The sequence below is a fragment of the Esox lucius genome, chromosome 20, assembly GCF_011004845.1.
Source record: "Esox lucius isolate fEsoLuc1 chromosome 20, fEsoLuc1.pri, whole genome shotgun sequence".
NCBI classification, from domain to species: Eukaryota; Metazoa; Chordata; class Actinopteri; order Esociformes; family Esocidae; genus Esox; species Esox lucius.
The window spans coordinates 33,664,183-33,683,875 of record NC_047588.1 but is presented as its reverse complement, the minus strand read 5'-3'; the positions used below and the strand labels follow the sequence as shown (position 1 = coordinate 33,683,875).

Sequence of the window (19,693 nt, the reverse complement as noted above, 5' to 3'; positions counted from 1 at the left end):
ATATGACGTTTTTACTCTTGTCCTTTTTAAGATGTTCATTTTGTTATGAATTGTCCAGTTATTAATTTGATTGGCCTTCTTGTGTGATTGCATGCATCGAATCATTTCTACAGCATGTGTATTTGCTTATAGACTGTGGTATATCAAGTAATTATCATACTCAAAATCACTGTATACATGTGTCCTTATAGCTCCTTATTAAAAACATGTTACAATGTTCCCTCTGTTACTAGTTATTCTTGTAAAGCAACAAAAATATGCCCGCACCCTCGTGCGCAATAATGTGGCACTTTACAACATCCACTAACAGCCATTTTATTTTTCACGTGAGACTATAAAGGCCTTTAGTGTGAGTTATTCAGATATAATTTCTTTCTCTCACTTACCTATCCAACATACACCCACACTCACACACACACGCACACACACGTACATACATACACACACACCATATATTCTAAGGTTTCGTATTTGGTTAACTTCGGTAATAATGATTGAATAAGAGCCATTCGAACAAGTTATGTTACTTTCAGAGAGAAATATTCTATACAGGATTAGGCCTATGTTTAAAGTAATTTTTTTGCGTTTAGAATGTTTTTTTTTTATTGAGAAGTATACTCTACAAAATAACCACAATTTACTGGGCTATGATAAGGACCATTCATTCATCGACTCCTACACTGGACACATGGTTTCCTTCAGTGATGATTTGATCAACGCTGTCTCACAGTTTTCTCTAATATTTTAGTTCCAAACCAATTGTTATATTACTTTGTAGGATGCAAACGCTTTAAAATCGTTTTATCCAACTTTGGAATGTATTTTGTAAAAATAGGCCTCATATCGGAATTGGCAAGCACCTACACATCGGAATAATTACCTTAATTGAAACGCTGTAATGAAATTAGTCTGCTGATCTTTTTGATGCATGGCCAGAAGAAAAAACACGAGTCTCGGCGGGTTAGATTTCCATCCAAATCCACGGCATTGATCCATGACATTGATCTGAGGAGCGCCCCCCGGTGGAACAAACAAACATCCACTTTCGTAATTCAGATTCCATCCTGTTTTCCTGCCCGTGCATGCTGAACCGCTGAGACAAATGAAAACGGAAAATTCCTCCAACACAAACTTTCACTGCTCCTAGGTAGGCAGCAGTTGTTTTAAAGCCCTTAGTCACAGTTAATAACCTTGGTCTCAGACAGTTTATTGCACTACACTCCAGTTGTACAAATGCTCCAGACGAAGATGCGTTTTATGGCCAAGTTGCTGCAGCAACAGTGAGGATGTACCAGCAATTAAGGCGGCATTCCGGCCAGCCTCACATGACAAGATGCATAGACTAGGACCATCACCCAGCAGAAGGCCTATATGCTACACTACTATCAGCTTATGACTGCCACCCCTCAAAATGGTTCTTCTCACTATTCATGAACGTAAATACAGACGTTGACAGTAAACGAAATATTGATAAACATCAGTCATCTTTAATTTAGGCAAATACACAATAGCACATAAATTGGCCTAAAATTGTCAACAGCCTAAATGAGAAAACAACGATGAATCACGGTATTTCAATGTAGGCAACCTTAGCTATTTTATTTAGGCTATGTAATATAAGATATATATATATATATCCTCTTTTAGTAGGCCTATTGTTTTTAAACTATTACGTTTAAGTGGGCCATTTACACTGCAGAAGATATAAAAGTCGTCCAGTGATAGATGGTTTAGGGTGGTACATAAAGTTGAATAAAAAAGAACGTGCTGGTCAACCTTTGGGTGGAAGTTCCGTAATGGATATTTAACGGAAATTGCAACAGATCCCATTTCGGCTCATGTAGGCAATATAAAGTCTAATACATCATACATTTGATATGACCCTGTCCAGACACGTTTTATGTTGAAACACACAAGTAGATATATTCTCGATATCATATAGCCTACCCTTATTCATCCCAATTAGAAATTCTAAGCCAACACATGTAACAATCTCGAACACTCGTCTCTCCGAGGTGTGTTGAAAAAAACAGTCGTTTACATAGAGTAACATTTTAAAAGGCTAAAAGATGAGGACAAACAATTAAAAATCCAACACAGCTAACATGTCCTATAAATAGGCAAATTGGGCCCAATGGATCAGATCAACTTCTCTCTTGCTAAAACGCAGACAAATGACTGACATGTTCTGACATTTAGAACTTAGGCTATAGCCTATACAAAACTCTCACTTTAAAGTATCAGTGTTGATTGAATTTTTTTTTTTACTATACAACATTTGTATTATGTCGAATATTTAACGAGAATAAAAGCAAGGACAATCAATGCTTAAGCGTTAGGCCTATATTCAGCTTTAGACTTCTTCTGTTCGTCAGTAATGCATGGCGACAACAAACAACCAAAGCAACACAGATTAAATCATAAATCATGCCTTCTCACCTTGAAAATAAGTTTCCCCTTTGTAGGTGCATAGTACATATTAACAAATGCAATGACAAATGTGTAACAGTTCGAATTTGACATAAAAAAGGCAATAATGGGCGTAAATTCATGCATTAAGCTTTGGAGGAAAATTATTTACAGGAAAATTCTGACTTTATATACTGGCACAACTCAAATATACATGTTGTCTTTTGGTAACAAACACTTCGTAACAACAAAATAGCTAAATTAAATTATCATTACACTACTATGAACAAGAACAACGAATATTTAAAATACCTGATAACAATAACAAGACAACATTTTAACCGTAGTTATTGTGTTGGACAAAGAAATCTATACATGTCGGCCCATTAATGTTCGTCTTTCAGACTGAAGACGTTGGAATTTACAGACAGTAGGCAAGTAACGAACTTGAAATTAGCCATTGAGCTTCATGCCTTGTCTGAGAGGAAGACACCATCCATCAAGAGTTACAGCAAAGGGTTTGTGGTATAATACTGCAAACGGTCTCTATTTAGTTTCTTCTCTTTCATTCTCCTGTTTTGAAACCAAATTTTCACTTGACGGTCGGTGAGATTGAGCATCCTCGAAAGTTGAAGACGTTTCTCCTTGTTGATGTAAACACTAAAAAAGAATTCCCTCTCCAGTTCCCTGATTTGGTATTTTGTGTATGGACATCTCTTCTTACGCGTTCTCTGTCCAACTGCAACAAAGAAAAGATAATTCAGATATAGTAGAAGATAAAACAGGAGGAACCCTTCTTTGTATCTGAGTAAAAATATATAACATTTTACCAAAAGGGTGCATTTTGAAAACAAAAGTTTATATAATATGTTTTTAAATCATGTTAAATCCCAGAATTGATTTCCATATTTGTGAAAGATTATGCAACCTAATTATACATTTTTTCAGCAATGAGTGTATGGAATGGATGTGTTAAAAACAGCCGAACATAATACCACCTCTCTTTATATGATCAAATGCATGGGTATTCTCAATAGGAACATCGTTACAAAGGCGCAGTAGTAGGAATAAAGTCTAATATATGTTTTTGTATATCAAATTCATTGGTTCAATGGATCCCAGGCTAAGTTATTTATTTAACTGAAGAGGACATTAAACGTTTTTGTTTTTTTAGAAAGTAACCTTTACCATAGAAGTAATGAGTGGAAGCTAGGCAGATAATTTGCATTAGCCTACTTCTCCGAATAGCCTAATGCATATAAAAATGTATATACTCTATTATAAAAGTATACCAATTTATTAGGTTATTTGCCGTTTTATACATTATGAGAAGTAAACAAAACAATCGGTCGTCCATAAACAATAACAGTTGTATGCAGTGATGCTGGAATATTGTAGAGCGGAAAATGGTCTTTCACGGCCAATTTAAATTCCAAGCACGTGATCTTCTCGTGTATAACAAAGTTTTGTTGGGGTAAATCTACAGCCCCTCCATAAACCTTATGTGCTTATAAAACAGCATATAAAAGCTTTAACAGCAGCGCGTTAGATTGCAAACTTTCTCACATAACTGGTGCCGCATCGCGTACTCACTGCGGCCGCTATATTTCTCCTCATTGTTGCCGGAAGAAGACACCGGGCTGCAGCTCTCCTCGCGCGGCGTTCTGTCGTCTGTATCCCGGCACGTGTCGGAGTCGTTCGCCGGAACTGTAGGTAGTTTGTTGGCAGTTCTGTCCGCAGAGTGTTCGTTTGTCGGTGCCGTGTCTGCACTCGCGTAGGCATTATCGAAAAACTGATCAAAGGCTTGTGGTAGCACACCATTCCTTCTCACACTGCCATATAGCCCTGACGTGGGATTGGAGTTGGAATGATAGGCACCACTGGAGTTGTTTTTCGCGAATCTTTCCCCCAAAGACGTCGAGCTTGATAGACAGTCTCTATGAACAATGTCCTCTGTAGGGTAGCAGTGTGACAGACTTCCCCTATAGTGGTGCCATTTACTGGAGGTATCAATCCCATAGTCCCTGAAAGCTACCTCTCTGACGGACGGAACCTGTGGTAGAGTTGAAGATTGGTAGGAATATGTCATGGGACAAGACGACTGACTCTGGTGGGACATAAACGAAGGGAGACTAGGGAAGTCTGTTCCGGAGACGTAATAGGTGCAGCTGCCGGGCAAATACATATTAGACCCAACTGGGACCCGCTCATCAAAATCCATAATGAATCAATCTTGCGTAGTAAGCCTACCAATCCTTCTTTCGCATCGTTCCTCTGTGCTGCTAGGCTCCAGTCACTTTGAAGCAGATCCGTGGAGCACAAATTCTAAGACGTGAAGCTGACGTGGAGATCTATCTCCATCCATTCCTCAGACACAGTCATGTGACCAGGGCCAGAAATTGACAGATACGTCTGTTCGACTGATGTCTGCGTGCAAGTGAGTGAATGCTAGGTATGAAAAATATTCTCACAATTTAAGTAACCCTATCAAATAATGTGTTTTATTATTTGAAACTGATTTGAAGTCACGGTTAATCAAACCCTTGCTTTACAGTATGTGCCGAAAAATCGTTTTTGTGAAGGATAGGCCTGCAACACACCTATTATGTATTCATATTAATACAATTTATTAAAATCAACTTTTATTCGCGCACCTTTGTCTGGCAATATTAGAGCATTGGCTACACTGTATGGATGAACACAATACCATAGCACAGTAGTCAACTGTATACTTAAATCTGAATTACCCATCTATTACAATTACTATCGTATTAATCGGACATTTCCATTTTAATGGAGGAAACAATGAATGGTAGGCTACAGATGTGCATTAAATAATTTAGCCAAAAAAGACTAACATTCATCAATCTCAAGTTAACCTCAATCTCTTGTGGTATACACATATATCCGACAGTAGACTACATAATTGATAAATGCAGACTCAGTATCCGTTTATATTTACTATTTGTCATCTCTCATCAGAAGCTAGAAACGATACTTGTTGCCAAAACACACCAAACCCACTAAAATAATCTGTCGTCTTAAACAATTTTAAGAAGACTTGGAGGATAACAAAACCATTGTGTGTCGTGTGTCCAATATTCTAGGAAATATTTAAGTCTAAATCGCACACCCTTTACTAAAATTGGCTAAATAAATTAATGGCTTACCCATTGAGCTATTGCATGCAGTAAGAACCCGATCAATGAATGAAAGGGGAGCGTTCTTTCATAACGCATACAGGTCTAGTCTTTTCATGATTCCTTACACCTTTGTGGTCAGGTTTTTAACGTACATGGGGATTGGAAATGAAATGCAACAATAGACTTCAGGGTCTGTATATTGTTCCGAACAACAAAATCAACTCTAGCCAGGCATGTTTTATAGGCTAGTACTTTGCATTTGGCTGTGTAGTTGCCATTGTCAGAACAGACATGCGTGGACTGCAGCGGCCGGGGTTCTCACCGGGCGCCACCTAGATTGCATTCATCACGTTCAGTGAAACGAGACTCAAAATAAGGCTCGGGTGAGTACATAGGCCTGTTCGCAAAATGGAGACTGTAAAGTCTTGGAAATGTTATGATGCATGTAGACCACGCCAAATTTTGCGGATTTAAATGGTTCATAAAATAATGTAGTTCTATGACAGAAGCCTACTGTTTTTCTCTGTGATCATTTCCATAGACTAAATATATATATATTTTTTAAATTAGTATTTTAAACTGTGCGCCAGTGTGTTGTTAATTGTTTTCTGTGGGTATACAGATATACATCTCGGCTGAAGCTATAACACGCAACTTAGCTTTAGCCTATCAGATTCCACTCCAGACTCAAGTTCGAGGGAGGGAAAGAGTTACCATTTGTGAGATAGGCGCAACAAACACCCCCGTGCCCCGGTTGAAGTTCACGGCATTAACAAGTCGTTTAGATCCGTGAAGAAAATATTGGCCTATTATTGTTTAGGGTTACATTTCCGTTAACAATTTGATAGGCTTAGGTTTCCAGACGACATGCTTTACATGTTAGTTCAGTGTTTTGAAAAAAGCATTTTCATAGCTATTTATGTTAAAATGTTGTAAATAATAATGTATCAAAATTTGTCATCACAAATTTGTCATCGCGATATAAGTAGCCTATAGAAGTGTTACGTCCGTTTTCAAATCTGGCAATAATTTGGATTGGCTAGATGTATGCTAGGCCTATACCAATTAAACCATGTACCTACGCTAACACAAGTAGATACCGTAATGTGAACATACTCTTTAGTATCTGTGAATTAGAGCATATTGCATATTCTATTTTATTAACCTGGACAGTAGAATATATCAAATATTTTGACATATTAAACAAAAACGTGAAAATGCAGGTTCTCTTGTCCATTGTGACTAGCTGTTATCAAGGACTCTAATACCTATTTAAACGTTGCTGCTCAAAGTGCACTTGAACCTCTATAACACCAAACATTACATTGTTTTTCTTTCTTTGACTGCTTTTAAACAGTTTTAACTAAGGCTGATAAACAAACGGATGTTAACTAATGGGGCTACGTCAATTTCAAGGTTAAAAATATACTCAAGGTTATTAATAAGGTAGGTTATGCCTAAGATATTGGCATAACCAAAATCTACAATTTTGCAATGAAGAATTATCATGTATATATATTAGTGGATTGAAGTTCAATTGAACCATGGTCATTATATAACTATAGCTTAGAATGTTGTTTTTATGGAATGGGAATGGGACTCTAGTGGTTCAGCTGGTAGATAATGGCGCTGTGGGATTGTGTGTTCGATTCCCACTGAGGACCAGTAGCTATAGAGAATAGAGTTATCTACTAATATATTAAAATAACCAATTTAAGAACTCACGAATGGCATATGTTATAGAAAAGTGTCACGTCACTTACACAATCCATTGCCACCTTGTATAGAAAACATTTTTACTTCACCAGTGTGAGAAATGTTTCCAATTCCGTGAATATTCATGCAATTTATACATATTGGCGTGTATTGGCGTATTAGGCCTTATTACGTTTAACAGGCATTTCTACAGGACCGGTCGGGAGAGTTTGGCCTATATATCTACCGCCCAATGGTAATTTTTCCTTGCACTTGTCTCTATTGCCTCTATAGAGACGAGCAGCCGCAAGAGAAGCGCAAATATCTTTGCAGGAAACTGTGGAGCAGAGAAAGAAATAAACATGACAGATTTAATCATATTTTTAGAGAGATGCTATTAAACCACGATGTATGCCAAGATAGACTTGGATACGAAAAAGGAGTAACCGAGAAGGCTGTGTGTGAGCTCGCCGGAAGTGCCTTAAGAACATTGCGGGCATTGGATATAATGTTAGAACAAGCCGAACTACCATCCTCTCTTCTATGCCTCGGAACATTACAGGGCATACTAGCGACCAAGAGCACTGGAAGCAGGATTTTAGAAGACAACTTTGATAGTGGGACCGTCCTGTTTGAACCGTTTTTATTTTAGTTTTAGGCCTACAAATTGCAAAATTGTGATGATTTTTTTTAATTTGTAATCACACCTTCCATTTTCAAACCGAATTAAAAAAAGAAATGTAGCCCTATTAGGTAGAAAGAATGGCAGCGTGATGATCGTTTTAATAATTATATTTGTAATCACACCAGTATTACACTGTCATTATTTTAAACTAACATGTTCTTCAAAAAGCTTCATCAGCTTTCATGGACTCTAATTATATTCGAATCATATACAGTTATCAGTTAACGTTTTTTTTTAATAGTTCTACTTCCTCACATCATTTAATAACAACCTTATATATACCTTATGCACTTGATCACTTAATAAGCACAACATGAGCTATACTACACAAAGTTGTTTTATTTATTTTAACGTCTCAAACGGAAATGTTTTTGGACCCCTGCACCATGGTTCACTTGAACTTCAATCCACATTAAGAGAAATATGAATTGAAAAACACTTCTATGGTTTACACCAAGTATTGAGGGGTGCATTATAATGAAACGCACGTCTCAGTTCGTTTTCCAACACGAATGGGAAATTAAATAATTTGACCCCATGTCCATCTAATGTAGGCGACCGTATAGTTACAGGTCTCGCGTAAGGAATGAATTGAGTAGTCCTCCGCTGGTCTTGTAGGCCTATACCCAGTCCACATAAAAACCTTTTGCAATGATGGACAATTGCCAGTTCGTTTTTTCCCGTTTGGTGTCAAGTATATACTATCGAGGTATGCAAGACGACCCTGTCCACTTCACAACTTGAATTTGGTCTAGCCCTAATTTCCCTTGAACCTATGTGTGACCTCTTCTTGGTGGTGTGAAGTACTTGATATTGTGGCTTGAAGGGTTAGTTTAAAAAAATCCTTGTTGATAATACAATATATAGGGCTATATTCATATTTTTCATTCCTTACCTCGGAAGCAGATTTTAGACTGCAATCCACACGTAGTTTGTGTTAACGAGCTACACGTATGACCAATATTTTGTTTATGTCTCTTGACCAAATCAACAACAAAAAATGTTGTAACACAAGACGGTTTTGGGGTATTACATTTATTGCAGGAGCATATTGGATCACTTCATGGACACACTTGTTCCCTATGTTATAAGCATGAAAGCGGTTTCTTTACACAACTCTGCCTCCCCTATGTCCCGTCGGGGGCGTTATAGTTGTCAGTCATGTGATGTAATGCATGATTGAATACTACGTCATGTATCCGTGTCAGTTTTAATATTTTTACGCACGCATTCCTCACCCCAAATTAACATGTTTTACCGCCACTTTTGCATATAAGAGTATATGCATTAGTAGCCTACATATGTATGCATATACCTAACTGTTAATAATTGTGTAGTTGCATGCATTGTTTTGTATGAAACCTCTATTTTAGAGACAGGCACGCCATCTCAGCGCTACCCTGAGGAAGACCTGTTCATTCCAAACGGGTTGCGGGAACAATAACAAGATATTACTTCATTTCTGATTATCTTCTCTTATGTCTACAAGTTCATGAGTAGAAAAAATCATTTTACATGGCAAGATAACTTCTTTTTTTTGCGTTTCCGCAAGTCGGTAAAGCTCGAAAGTTTTGATTTAGTTAATGCATTAAAACAATACTACACATCTATTTCAATAGTCTAAGAAATATCCTGCGTTTTATATATGTATAAAGTCATCTTTTATTCCAACCTGGTACCATATGTGTTCTGATAAATTTACTTTATTTTACAATGTTCTTTATAGGCCCAACTCAGAGTTTCCTTTACGAGTCTGTGACACAAAATGAAGTCGGATGATTACAGGTTTTGCCGACATTCTCATATGTAAGCCACTCTCACAATTAGTCGTTATATTGATTTCATTTGGGAGGAATATAAAATAAACGAAAAAATAAATGTACAGAAGTAAATATGATATGCTTGTTTATTCTAACGTGGTTATGATTTTGGATACTTTTTAATAGTGACAAAAGTTTATACTGCAAAATGTAAGAACATTGGATATTTTAATAAATTGGATATCTATTGGATATATGAGAATATTCTGAACAAGTTCATGTTGGTTTGGAGTCAAGATTTTACGACTGAAGGGTTTGCAAATTGTTGAACTTCCTATAATGAAAAGAGTCAAACATTTCCTTCAGCAATGCATTTCGCATTGTGCACGTAAAACACAAATTCTAGTCATATTATTACGATTTATGGAAAAACGAAGTAAAAACATTATTTTCTATCTGGGAGTATGGCAAATCCCTTCCACAAAGTCAACATTGTTCAACATCAAATATCACTACTAAAAGTATTTCAGTAACTGGAAAATACCTTATAGCGTACGCTGAAAGCAAGCACATTATTTTGCCTCCAAGAAAGTGTGTCTACCCTTAGTAGTTCCAGGTTTAAGGTCATAGTTATCCCATATAAGTAAATAGGCTAATTAAGGCTAGGACTACAGTAGACTAAGGTAGATTTCTCCTTGCGTCCTCGCTCTCTCTCTCCTGGTCTCCTTTGTAAACCCATTGGATGAGAAAGCCAGAGGTTCCGCTCTTCTGATCTTTTCCTCCAATGACTTTTCAGAAAGAGACGCTGAGAGGACGCCGGTAGTACGACTAGTACGGCTTCTCATGGCTTACAAATTAAACACTCACCAGATGCAATAACGCGGATCCGGCACCAGATGGCAACATTGCCATCTCCTGATGAAGTAAGCCTTGCTCTTTACAACGCAGGAGCTCTTTTAATAAACATATCGTTGTACACAACCAATACTTGGCGGAAGCACATTTGGTAGCTATTACATCTCTACATCCTTTTAAATAAGATTCTTCTAATGTTGCACCAGTCTTAAAAGAACGTGCATTGCTTTTCTCAAATATATCACACAATTGTTTTTGGCTCGAGTTCATTGACTGACAACAATATTAAAAACGTGACAATGATTTTTCAAGCAAATGTATGTGGTTACCAAGACCTGACTACACTCCTCATGGAAAGCCAGTCTTTTTTGTCTGCATTAGCATTTATCAGCACAGCAAGTATTTATCCTGCTGAAAAATAAATCTCTAAAGTTGTATGTTTTCAGTGGACTGTGTCCATTTTTGTTCCAAAGTTTTTTTTAGTTTTTTGTTACATGGGCTTCACTTCTGTCATATATAATTTGATCCTGACTGATTTTTCATACGGACAAACAACTTTGCGTTCGCTATATTTTAGCAGCATGTACAAAGTACAAATAATTACGATTTTGCCAAAATAATCTATTCATTTTACGAAAAGCTGTGAAGTAAAGACGACTATATAAACAGAGCGATTGATCGATGAATACAACATCCTGATACAGTAACTTAATACAACATAATAACACAAATTGTAATGCGGAACACACCAGAATGTCTTGATGATGAGTGTTTATGGACGGCCCATTCTCAGCATAATATGCTTAAAAAAAAAGGTTCAAATGTGTCCATATAGTGGGATTTAAGAATTTTGAGTAAGGTTATTAAATCCGAGTAGTGGCTGCATAAAGGGGCTTCTACCAAGTATTAACTCTGGGGGGGTGAAGACATTTGCAATCAATGCCATGTCTATTAAATGTTGTGAAAAGCTGCAGCTGAATCAATAAAAATAAAATAAAAAAGGACCATTATTTTGTGTGTGATTTTTTTTTAAAACTGATTGTGGGGTTGGAGAAATTTAACCATTCTGAAATACATAAACAGTTATGGACTGACCATCCATTATATAAATATGAAGCCATGTTCTAAGGCTGTAGAGTGTTTGTTTAGAGTTCATTTACAAACGCTGTTTTCTTCAACAATGAATGTCAAAAAATTTATATTGCAATCCCATATCGCTAGGGGCTATATTGCCCCTTTAACTTTGGAAAGTGGATTAGGGTGGAGAAGTTGTTTAGATAAGTAGGTTGTGCAGATCCTTTTTTGACAGCACAGTGTGAAGACTGATGTGTGGACTATCGACAGTATACAGTGTGTAGCTACAACATCCTTACATTAAATTACAATCAAGGAAGTTTGTTTTACTCCTTTACAAAATATTTTAATGGCCGTTGACCTGGATCTAAGATTGCTTACTTTTGTTACAAATTCAAGAAACTACACAATAAAACTAATAAACCCTATCCCGAATACATTGTTAAAAACATTTCTCATTCCTAAAAACGAAATAATTCTCTGAAATTAAATACGTTTGTAATGAAGCTTAAACTTTATTCAGAAAAATCCTTATTAGCTATAAGATTGCAGTAAAAAACAAGGAAATTCAAATGTAACTGTTTATTAATTGCATCCAGATTTGATGGTAGCGTTTTTACATTAAATAAAAATCTAAATACAACATTTTCAAACGAATGCCTGTAAAGATACTTGAACTGTTTAAAATGAGAAACAGAACTGTTTTAAAATGAGAATTCTCAGTCTGGGGACAAAAGTGTCCCAAACAGAATTAAAAAGTTGAATAATGCAAATGTAAACCAATAAATGAACAGCAACACCATTTTGTGTTATGTCATGTCAAAATTCCACAACTAGTAGCGGTTTGTGCCTTTGCGCTGTAAGTTCAATTTAAACATTCACCAATTAAGGAAATATATTCCAATTGGATTAAATACATCAAACACCCCCTTTAAATTATGGGCCATTTCTAACTAGCCTAATTAATTATACTCTGATCAAGTAGAAATTAAATTCTCCCATTTCATTTCTACTTGATCAGTTTCCATCATGAGGCTTTACTCTTCTGAGTGGAGATTTCATTTAGTTTATGACTAGGAGTTAGGCTATGCATCGTATTGGGAACAGATTGTAGAAGATTATAATTACGACCATGCCCGTCGACTAGAGTAAGACACAACATATATCAGCAAGGGGGAAGTCATTTCCCCTTTCCTTCAAACACAGGACATCGAATGTTTTCAATTAATTACGAGAGAAAAAAGCCAAAGTGGGCCTCCAGAAGCAGAGAACCTTATCCCGTGGCAGGAGAGGAGACGGCTTATATAGTGTAATAAATTATAATAAAGTTCATGTTCATAGAACAACAACCTTCAAGTCTCTTGTCTGACCATTTTGTCAATAGTTCCGTGTACAACTAACTTGGACTCTTGAATTTGTTGACGACCTTCTTCTCTTTTACTCGCCTGTTCTGAAACCAGATAGTCACTTGTCGCTCTGTCAGGTTTGACTGAGCAGATATCCTTCGTCGTTTGTCCTTTGTGATAAATTTATTGGTAGCATACTCCCTCTCCAGTTCTTTCAGCTGTACCTTGGTGTATGGCACGCGCTTCTTCCTTCCACGTCGAATAGAGCTACCATCTCCCCCAGATACAGAGTCTGTGTAAAAAGCATGTTCTGAGTTAATCAATATCTGTCTGTATAATTTAGAAAGTGTACAACAACAACTGGCCATTGGTCTCGGATACCCTTTGACATATTATGGTAATTAGAAGATGGCTAATGTTTTTTTTGTATTATTATTAACTATTAATATGCAAATAACCACCGGTAAAACAACGCAGCCTGAACATGACGTTTCTACTATTGATTAAACGACCATCTTTGTTTATAATATCCAAATACAACAATCGTTGGAAAACACTATAGCTATAGCTAGACCATACCTTGAATAGACGATTTCCATAGGTTTGACTGTGGCTGGTCCTTAGCGCAATAAACCTGACCATTCCATCCGTTGGTTATAGCCCACGGTTGATAAGGCTCCACCGGTAGAAGAGGTTCATGTCTGGCCTCGGTAGGCCCGCTGAGGGTGGGTACCACCGGGACGTCCAGATAGCTCGGGACAGGTTGGTGGTAAGGACTGGATGAATAGCCTTGGTAGAAAGCGAATTCCTTCGCCCTGGACCCTGGGAACTCCTCTCCAGATACGGACGTGTCCATGTATTTGTCCCCATATGCAGAGGAGGGCTGCGCGCAGGACTTGACGCTGCTATGTGACATCCTACACGGGTAGTAGCTGCTGCCAAAATATCCATAAGGCAAGGACGCGTTGGACGAACTTTGAGCTGCGGAACAGGGGCTGCATTGTTTGACAGCTTCGCCCATACCTGACACTGGCACCTCACTCGACGTGTAAGTAGTGGTGGGAGCCAGGGACGTCGGATGCGCCAGCAAATTCCTGCACTGATTTGCAGCAAAATTCCCTCCGGCGAACCCCTCCATGTTTTTGTTTATCTCCTCCAAACCGTTATCGTAGAGGAACATGACCGGGTCAATCCAGCGCGAATGGAGAAGTAATGACGCTGTCATAGCATGCCCTACATCGAGACAACCAGCTCTTTTTAAAAAATCCACACGACTGAAAAAAGAGATACGGAATCTGGGAGAGTTAACCCATACTCACGCGCCTGTGTACATAAAGATCGCAAGGTTATTGGCCCAAGCCAGCCACGTGATATGCAAAAGAGGTGAGAAACGTCTAGACCAAGCTTCAGATAATGCAGAACACGCTCAATATTACAGAATGTTTATACTATAAAACAATACAAGAGTTATGGGGAATGTAACTCAATACATAAACCATAACCACTTATTTGTCTATATTCCTTATAGAGTTGTGAGCCGTTAATCTATTTGAATCTCTTTGATGTCATTCTTGGTTTAGCCTATAGCCTAGCATTTGGCGGAGGAAACGTCCCATGAATGGTGACTGACAGGTTTAAATCTTGTTTGTCAAAATAATAAAAAGAAAACAGTTGAAGGGGTATGGGGAGGATGCAGATGTATGTACGCTTTAAGACTAGACACATTTCAATGTATTAACAGAACCGACGTATGCAAGTCAGTCTGTACGAAATATATGAAATTGCTTTTATTTTTAATCACTGTATTTACATATTCAACATAATATTTTTTAAATGTATTTTCTATAATTTTATGTATACTCGTTTTTACGGTGCACGCTGGTAGGAATACATAGATTTGAATTTGTTCTTTCCAATGGTTATCTTTTCAGTGAGCAGGGGTCTTAGGAAAATACGCAAATCTATCCATATTTGTACTCTATATGTTTCATCCGAATTTTTCCCATTAGCTGTAGGTTACATGAAGTAGACTACATTTGCTTTTGGGTTAATACTTAACCAAGAAATGCATTGCTTTGTTGGAGAAATATCAGTCATCTAAACTGTAAGCAGAACAAGAAACCACGCACATCCCGGCAATACTTTAATGCACCAACACAAATTTGCTATGCTATCTTTTCCAGAATAACCTACACACAAAAAGCAGCCCACTTTCGCAGCACGTAAACGCAAGCGCTTTTTACATATGGGTTTGCCACAAAGGCCAAGGACAAGGTCAAGTTTAAAGTTAGTTGCAAGCTGTCTAGCCAGAGAGGTTGTTGTCATTCAATCACCAGCCGCCTGGCACGGATTCCTTCAGGAGAGGTGAGAAAACAATCCTAACCTAGTTATAAAAATAAGCCTTGGTGAGCTTTTGTCGATTATTAATGCGGTTATTAAATCGCCATAGCATTTCTTAGTGACTTGGGGAAAATATGTAATTTGTACCTGGCAGGGGAGTGTGGGTATTATGTAATTGCAATAAGACGAACCCGAACATCTAAGCGCATCCAACAGGTTGTCCTGGTAACTGACATGGCTTTTCCACTCAAGTTATATCATCTTTGCATATTACAAACTAAGCATAATCGATCCAGATATTTTTAAAAAGCAGGAAATAGGGCAGTGTAGTTTTCAAGAGTTAAATTGGGCCATATTTTCTTTGCGTTTACAGAAAATCCTATTAATGTGGTATCCTCCAGGACTCTCATCTTAAGCCTACAACAGCGAAACAAATTTATCAAATTGTTTATATTTAAATCCATGACAAAGTAAGAAAATAAATCTATAGTAAAAATGTTTCTCTGAATTTGCATTTGAATTCTGCACGAATACACATTAGAAATTAAGTCGAATTGCAATGAATAACGGAGCTAGTTTTTACCTTTAATTGAAACGATTAAAAAGCTACATGTTTAATCGTTACTGACTTTGGGATAGGTTAACGAAATATAGTATTTCTTCAACAAGCCAATACTGAGTTGCTTGGAATAGCTAATTGATCAACAGTGTAGGAAGCATAAACCGAATATATACATATAGGTTAGTAGATAGGCTATATAGTCCTAGAAGAATCGAATGTACAATATACATATTTTAGAAAAGTATTTGGAAGGTGGATGTTGAACATACAGGCCCCAGACCCGTTAGCCTCATAGCTATTCGGTCGATAAAGTTAGTTTGGAGTTGAAAGGCCTACACGACTACACTGTTGATGAATACATCTCGGCAGTCATGCTAAACATGGTCGGTGTATGTATTCCTTCCAACGTGTGCGCCTTGAAATAATGAAATGCGCAGAGTATAGCGACACAAACGGTAGACATACAATGAGTAAGTGTGAGGTAGGCCCTACAAAGAGTAATCGCGCGATGCCGTACCAGTTGAACATGGCTAAATCCCCAATGCAGAGTGAGGGTGAGAAAAATAGAGGATCTAGCTTGCCTACATCCAGACCTTACGGGTCATGAGGCACACACTCATGCTTATAGATAGATGCATGGTGGTGCCATAGCCACTTATTGGCAGTGGGCCTTGAATTATGCAGTAAAACACAGGTTTTCTGGGAGACCGTGGAGATGGATAGGCCTTGTGAGCAAATTGACATGTGCACGAGAGGCATTTGCATACAATTTCTTTTTATTGCACTATTATAAAAGGCTGAAGTGTGAACGCGGGCATAGCCACAGTAGAAGCAATTGGGCCTGTAGTTGTGCGAGTTCTGACTTTTCGTTGAGGCCTTTACAAGATAAATATCAAGAGGAAGCAACTCAGCTCATTAGACCTAATTCTCTGAAACCTGGGGTCTCTGACCCGCTGAAATATTGAACGTGTTCATTCATAGGCATATTTTTATAAATATAACCATTCACACTGGACAAAATCAACAATTAGGAAGTTTATGACTTATAGGTTTACCTTTCGTTGCATCATCGTTTTAACATTGTTTGACATGTTGGTAAATGAACAATATATTAGCCTACTTTAAAAACAAAAAAATATATATTTTGAGTAGTAGACTACAATTGATAAACAATTCCGAATCCATTTAGAGATTTCAAACTTATGTGTAATATAATTTTGTTTCCTAAACTGATGGTGTATTTGAGCAGTTTACAAAGCTTAGGAGAATGTAACTATTAGTTTAGCTTAGTCCGGACAGTGGTAAGCATACAAAAAATCATGATCCAGGCTTTGAGAATAACATTCATTTTTTTTTCTCCAGCCTGATCTAATAACCTGTTGAATTTGAGCTAAATGAAACGCTAAGAACGGATTTGATTAAAATTTTTTAGTTAATGTTTAAAGGGTCTGTGGCCAAAACGAAGTTTGTTGCTCATTGTTGACTTCGCTCATAATAAGGCTACATCATTCTGACATTCCGATTTTAAAATAGGACTATAGCTAACATTAGTCTGAATGTGACAGTCAGACGACCAAATACACGTGTTTACTTTAACATTTCGAAGTAGGGGACAACAGCAATTCAGAAATAGCATATAGGCAACCAAACTAGGCCTAATAACACAATCCCAATTCAACCCTACAATATCAATAGGCTACCTATAAAGTAATGACCTTATTTATGAAGAAGCATATGCTACAAGAGCGTTTTGAGCGACAGTATGTTTCTTCGTAATCAGCGGATGAAATGTCCTGGAGGTTTACATTAGCTGCACGAAAAAAAAAAAAGATTATTTCGGCTGAATAGCAACATCGAGAAACACATTCAGGTGACATCTAAATGTATTGTAATGTATTGAAAATTCTCAAAATAAAGACATTTGCTAATGTAAGATTACATTATAGTATTCTGATAGCAGCATAACCTGCATAATTAATAATTATGACATGTCCATGAAATAGGCTAGGCCTCTGCTTTTAGTGAGTGAATTGCATGGGAATTCATTTCTATCACCTACATATGAAAGGCCTATTTGATGCAATTTGGTTTCCCTGTGTTTCTAAATCACATAGGCCTATGTTTTATATCACATTGCAAAAATGTGTTCACTATTATTTCTTGATATTGGTAAGTAAAAATACAATCCACACAGGAGTTTCTATTCAGCAGGTTTGCTGTGGTTTCAGCTTTCCATATTGACATCACCATGTGGTAAATTGGTTAATAGACCATAAAAAAAATTGTTTAAATAATTCCTTTTAACGAAATATTTGCCAGTATGTAAGTCAGTTCCGATATAAAGCCAGTCAATCAATCAACCACGCAGATGTAAAGCCGCCGGTATTTTAAATATTATATTTAATCAAAACACTTTAAAAAAATACCACGAAGAGAGTGCAACAACCTCTATACCAAAATATAACCGAAGTAGCAAGAGAAAAAATTAAACCTGATTAATTTCCGTTTTCTAGGCATTCAGTAGAGAAAGGCTGACCAAAACAGCTACCTTTGTTAGCGAGATGTCCTTTATACTAGTTATATTACTTACATTAGTAAAATAAAAAGTGTTTATGTTTATGAATGTTCTGGGTGTACCTCAGTAACAAACGTATATACCGTTCATTAAAAAAAAAATGGAGTAGCCTGATCACACGCCAGCTCACCATTTTTTAAATGTTGTTTGAGAGAACATTTTGGTTTTGGAATTATTCCTCCAATGTACGCATCGATCAAAAATACAAGTGTCATTATCTCAAGACATTTTGAAGTTAGATTTTCAGTTACTGTTAATAGTTACCACTTCTACCACGTCTATTAATTGTACTACTACACGAATGGGCAAAATTAGATGAGCCAAATGTTAATTGACTTCACAAGTTTGGACGGGAATGCACCAGCACGCACCAGAAAGAGTTGCTCATTTGCTTACCGTCAGTGCTTGCAGTTGGCCGTCGGTCAGTAGCCACTAACCTGCAGGGGAGTAGGAGGAGGGCATGCTGGCCATAGGTCAGCCATTACACCTTGTTTCAAGATCACACCATTTAAATTCCATTATCTCTAACGACACAGCACTTGCAGCTATAGAAGATCGAGGCACACTTCCTGTAAATAATTAAATGCACCCCATGCAGTAGTTAGTCCCAACACCTGTGCTTGATGAAATGATTTGAAACGGGCTCACAACATTAATAGCACTTCTACACATTCACGCAAGACGACTGCGAGTTTTGCAGATTTCTGTAGCAATGTACAAACCATATTGTATCAAATTCAATACCCCACAATGCAATTGGGTTTGGAGACCACTGCTTTAGGTTCTCACGTGGACTTAACAATGGCGGAAATGGTCGCCAGACTACGTGGCTAACATGCTGTATGTCTATGGAGAAAGGGTGCATTAGCATCTGCTTGTGACACTTTGTCCCGAATGACTCCCATCTCCCAATACTGTGCACTCCTTTTAAACCAAGGACAATGGGAAGTAGGGAATAGGGTTCCATTTGGGAGAACTTCTTTGTCCTGTTCTCTAGCAAACCCAGACACACCCAGGGGGACCTTTCACTGATACGGAGTGGTTGCTCTGCTTTGGTTCCTACGATCTATTGGACCAAAGTGGTGCTCTGTTTGTAATACCTGCCAAGTAGATAACAACAGCACTTAAGTCTCCAGCACTTAATGGACTTTTTATGGGCTTGTCTTGTGATCGTGTGACCTATGGCATCCTGGCCTCTCGGTGGCTCTCTTGGCAAACCAGATCAGAAACATGCCGCTCCCCTGTCTCC

At 37.6% G+C, this 19,693-nt stretch overlaps 2 protein-coding genes across 4 annotated transcripts; both read right to left on the bottom strand.

Moving 5' to 3' along the window:
• Positions 1 to 1,365: 1,365 nt before the first annotated feature.
• hoxa11b (homeobox A11b) lies at positions 1,366 to 4,691 on the bottom strand. The gene is made up of 2 exons (XM_010884537.3): positions 4,003 to 4,691; positions 1,366 to 3,148 (listed from the first exon to the last, which is right to left on the bottom strand). The coding sequence occupies exons 1-2, from the start codon at positions 4,628 to 4,630 to the stop codon at positions 2,916 to 2,918; spliced, it is 861 nt and encodes a 286-aa protein (XP_010882839.1). The 5' UTR covers positions 4,631 to 4,691; the 3' UTR covers positions 1,366 to 2,915.
• On the bottom strand, positions 3,081 to 19,211 carry hoxa13b (homeobox A13b). Of its 3 annotated transcripts, none has more exons than XM_010884536.2 (4): positions 18,841 to 19,078; positions 13,547 to 14,200; positions 13,067 to 13,259; positions 3,081 to 3,148 (listed from the first exon to the last, which is right to left on the bottom strand). In XM_010884536.2, the coding sequence occupies exons 2-4, from the start codon at positions 14,190 to 14,192 to the stop codon at positions 3,130 to 3,132; spliced, it is 858 nt and encodes a 285-aa protein (XP_010882838.1). In that variant the 5' UTR covers positions 14,193 to 14,200; positions 18,841 to 19,078; the 3' UTR covers positions 3,081 to 3,129. The 3 variants fall into 3 exon arrangements, with proteins under 3 accessions (XP_010882838.1, XP_019896331.1, XP_019896330.1); XM_020040772.2 differs by lacking the exon at positions 3,081 to 3,148 and adding an exon at positions 19,167 to 19,211 and having other exon boundaries at positions 12,285 to 13,259; positions 18,841 to 19,013; XM_020040771.2 differs by lacking the exon at positions 3,081 to 3,148 and having other exon boundaries at positions 12,285 to 13,259.
• Positions 19,212 to 19,693: the final 482 nt, after the last annotated feature.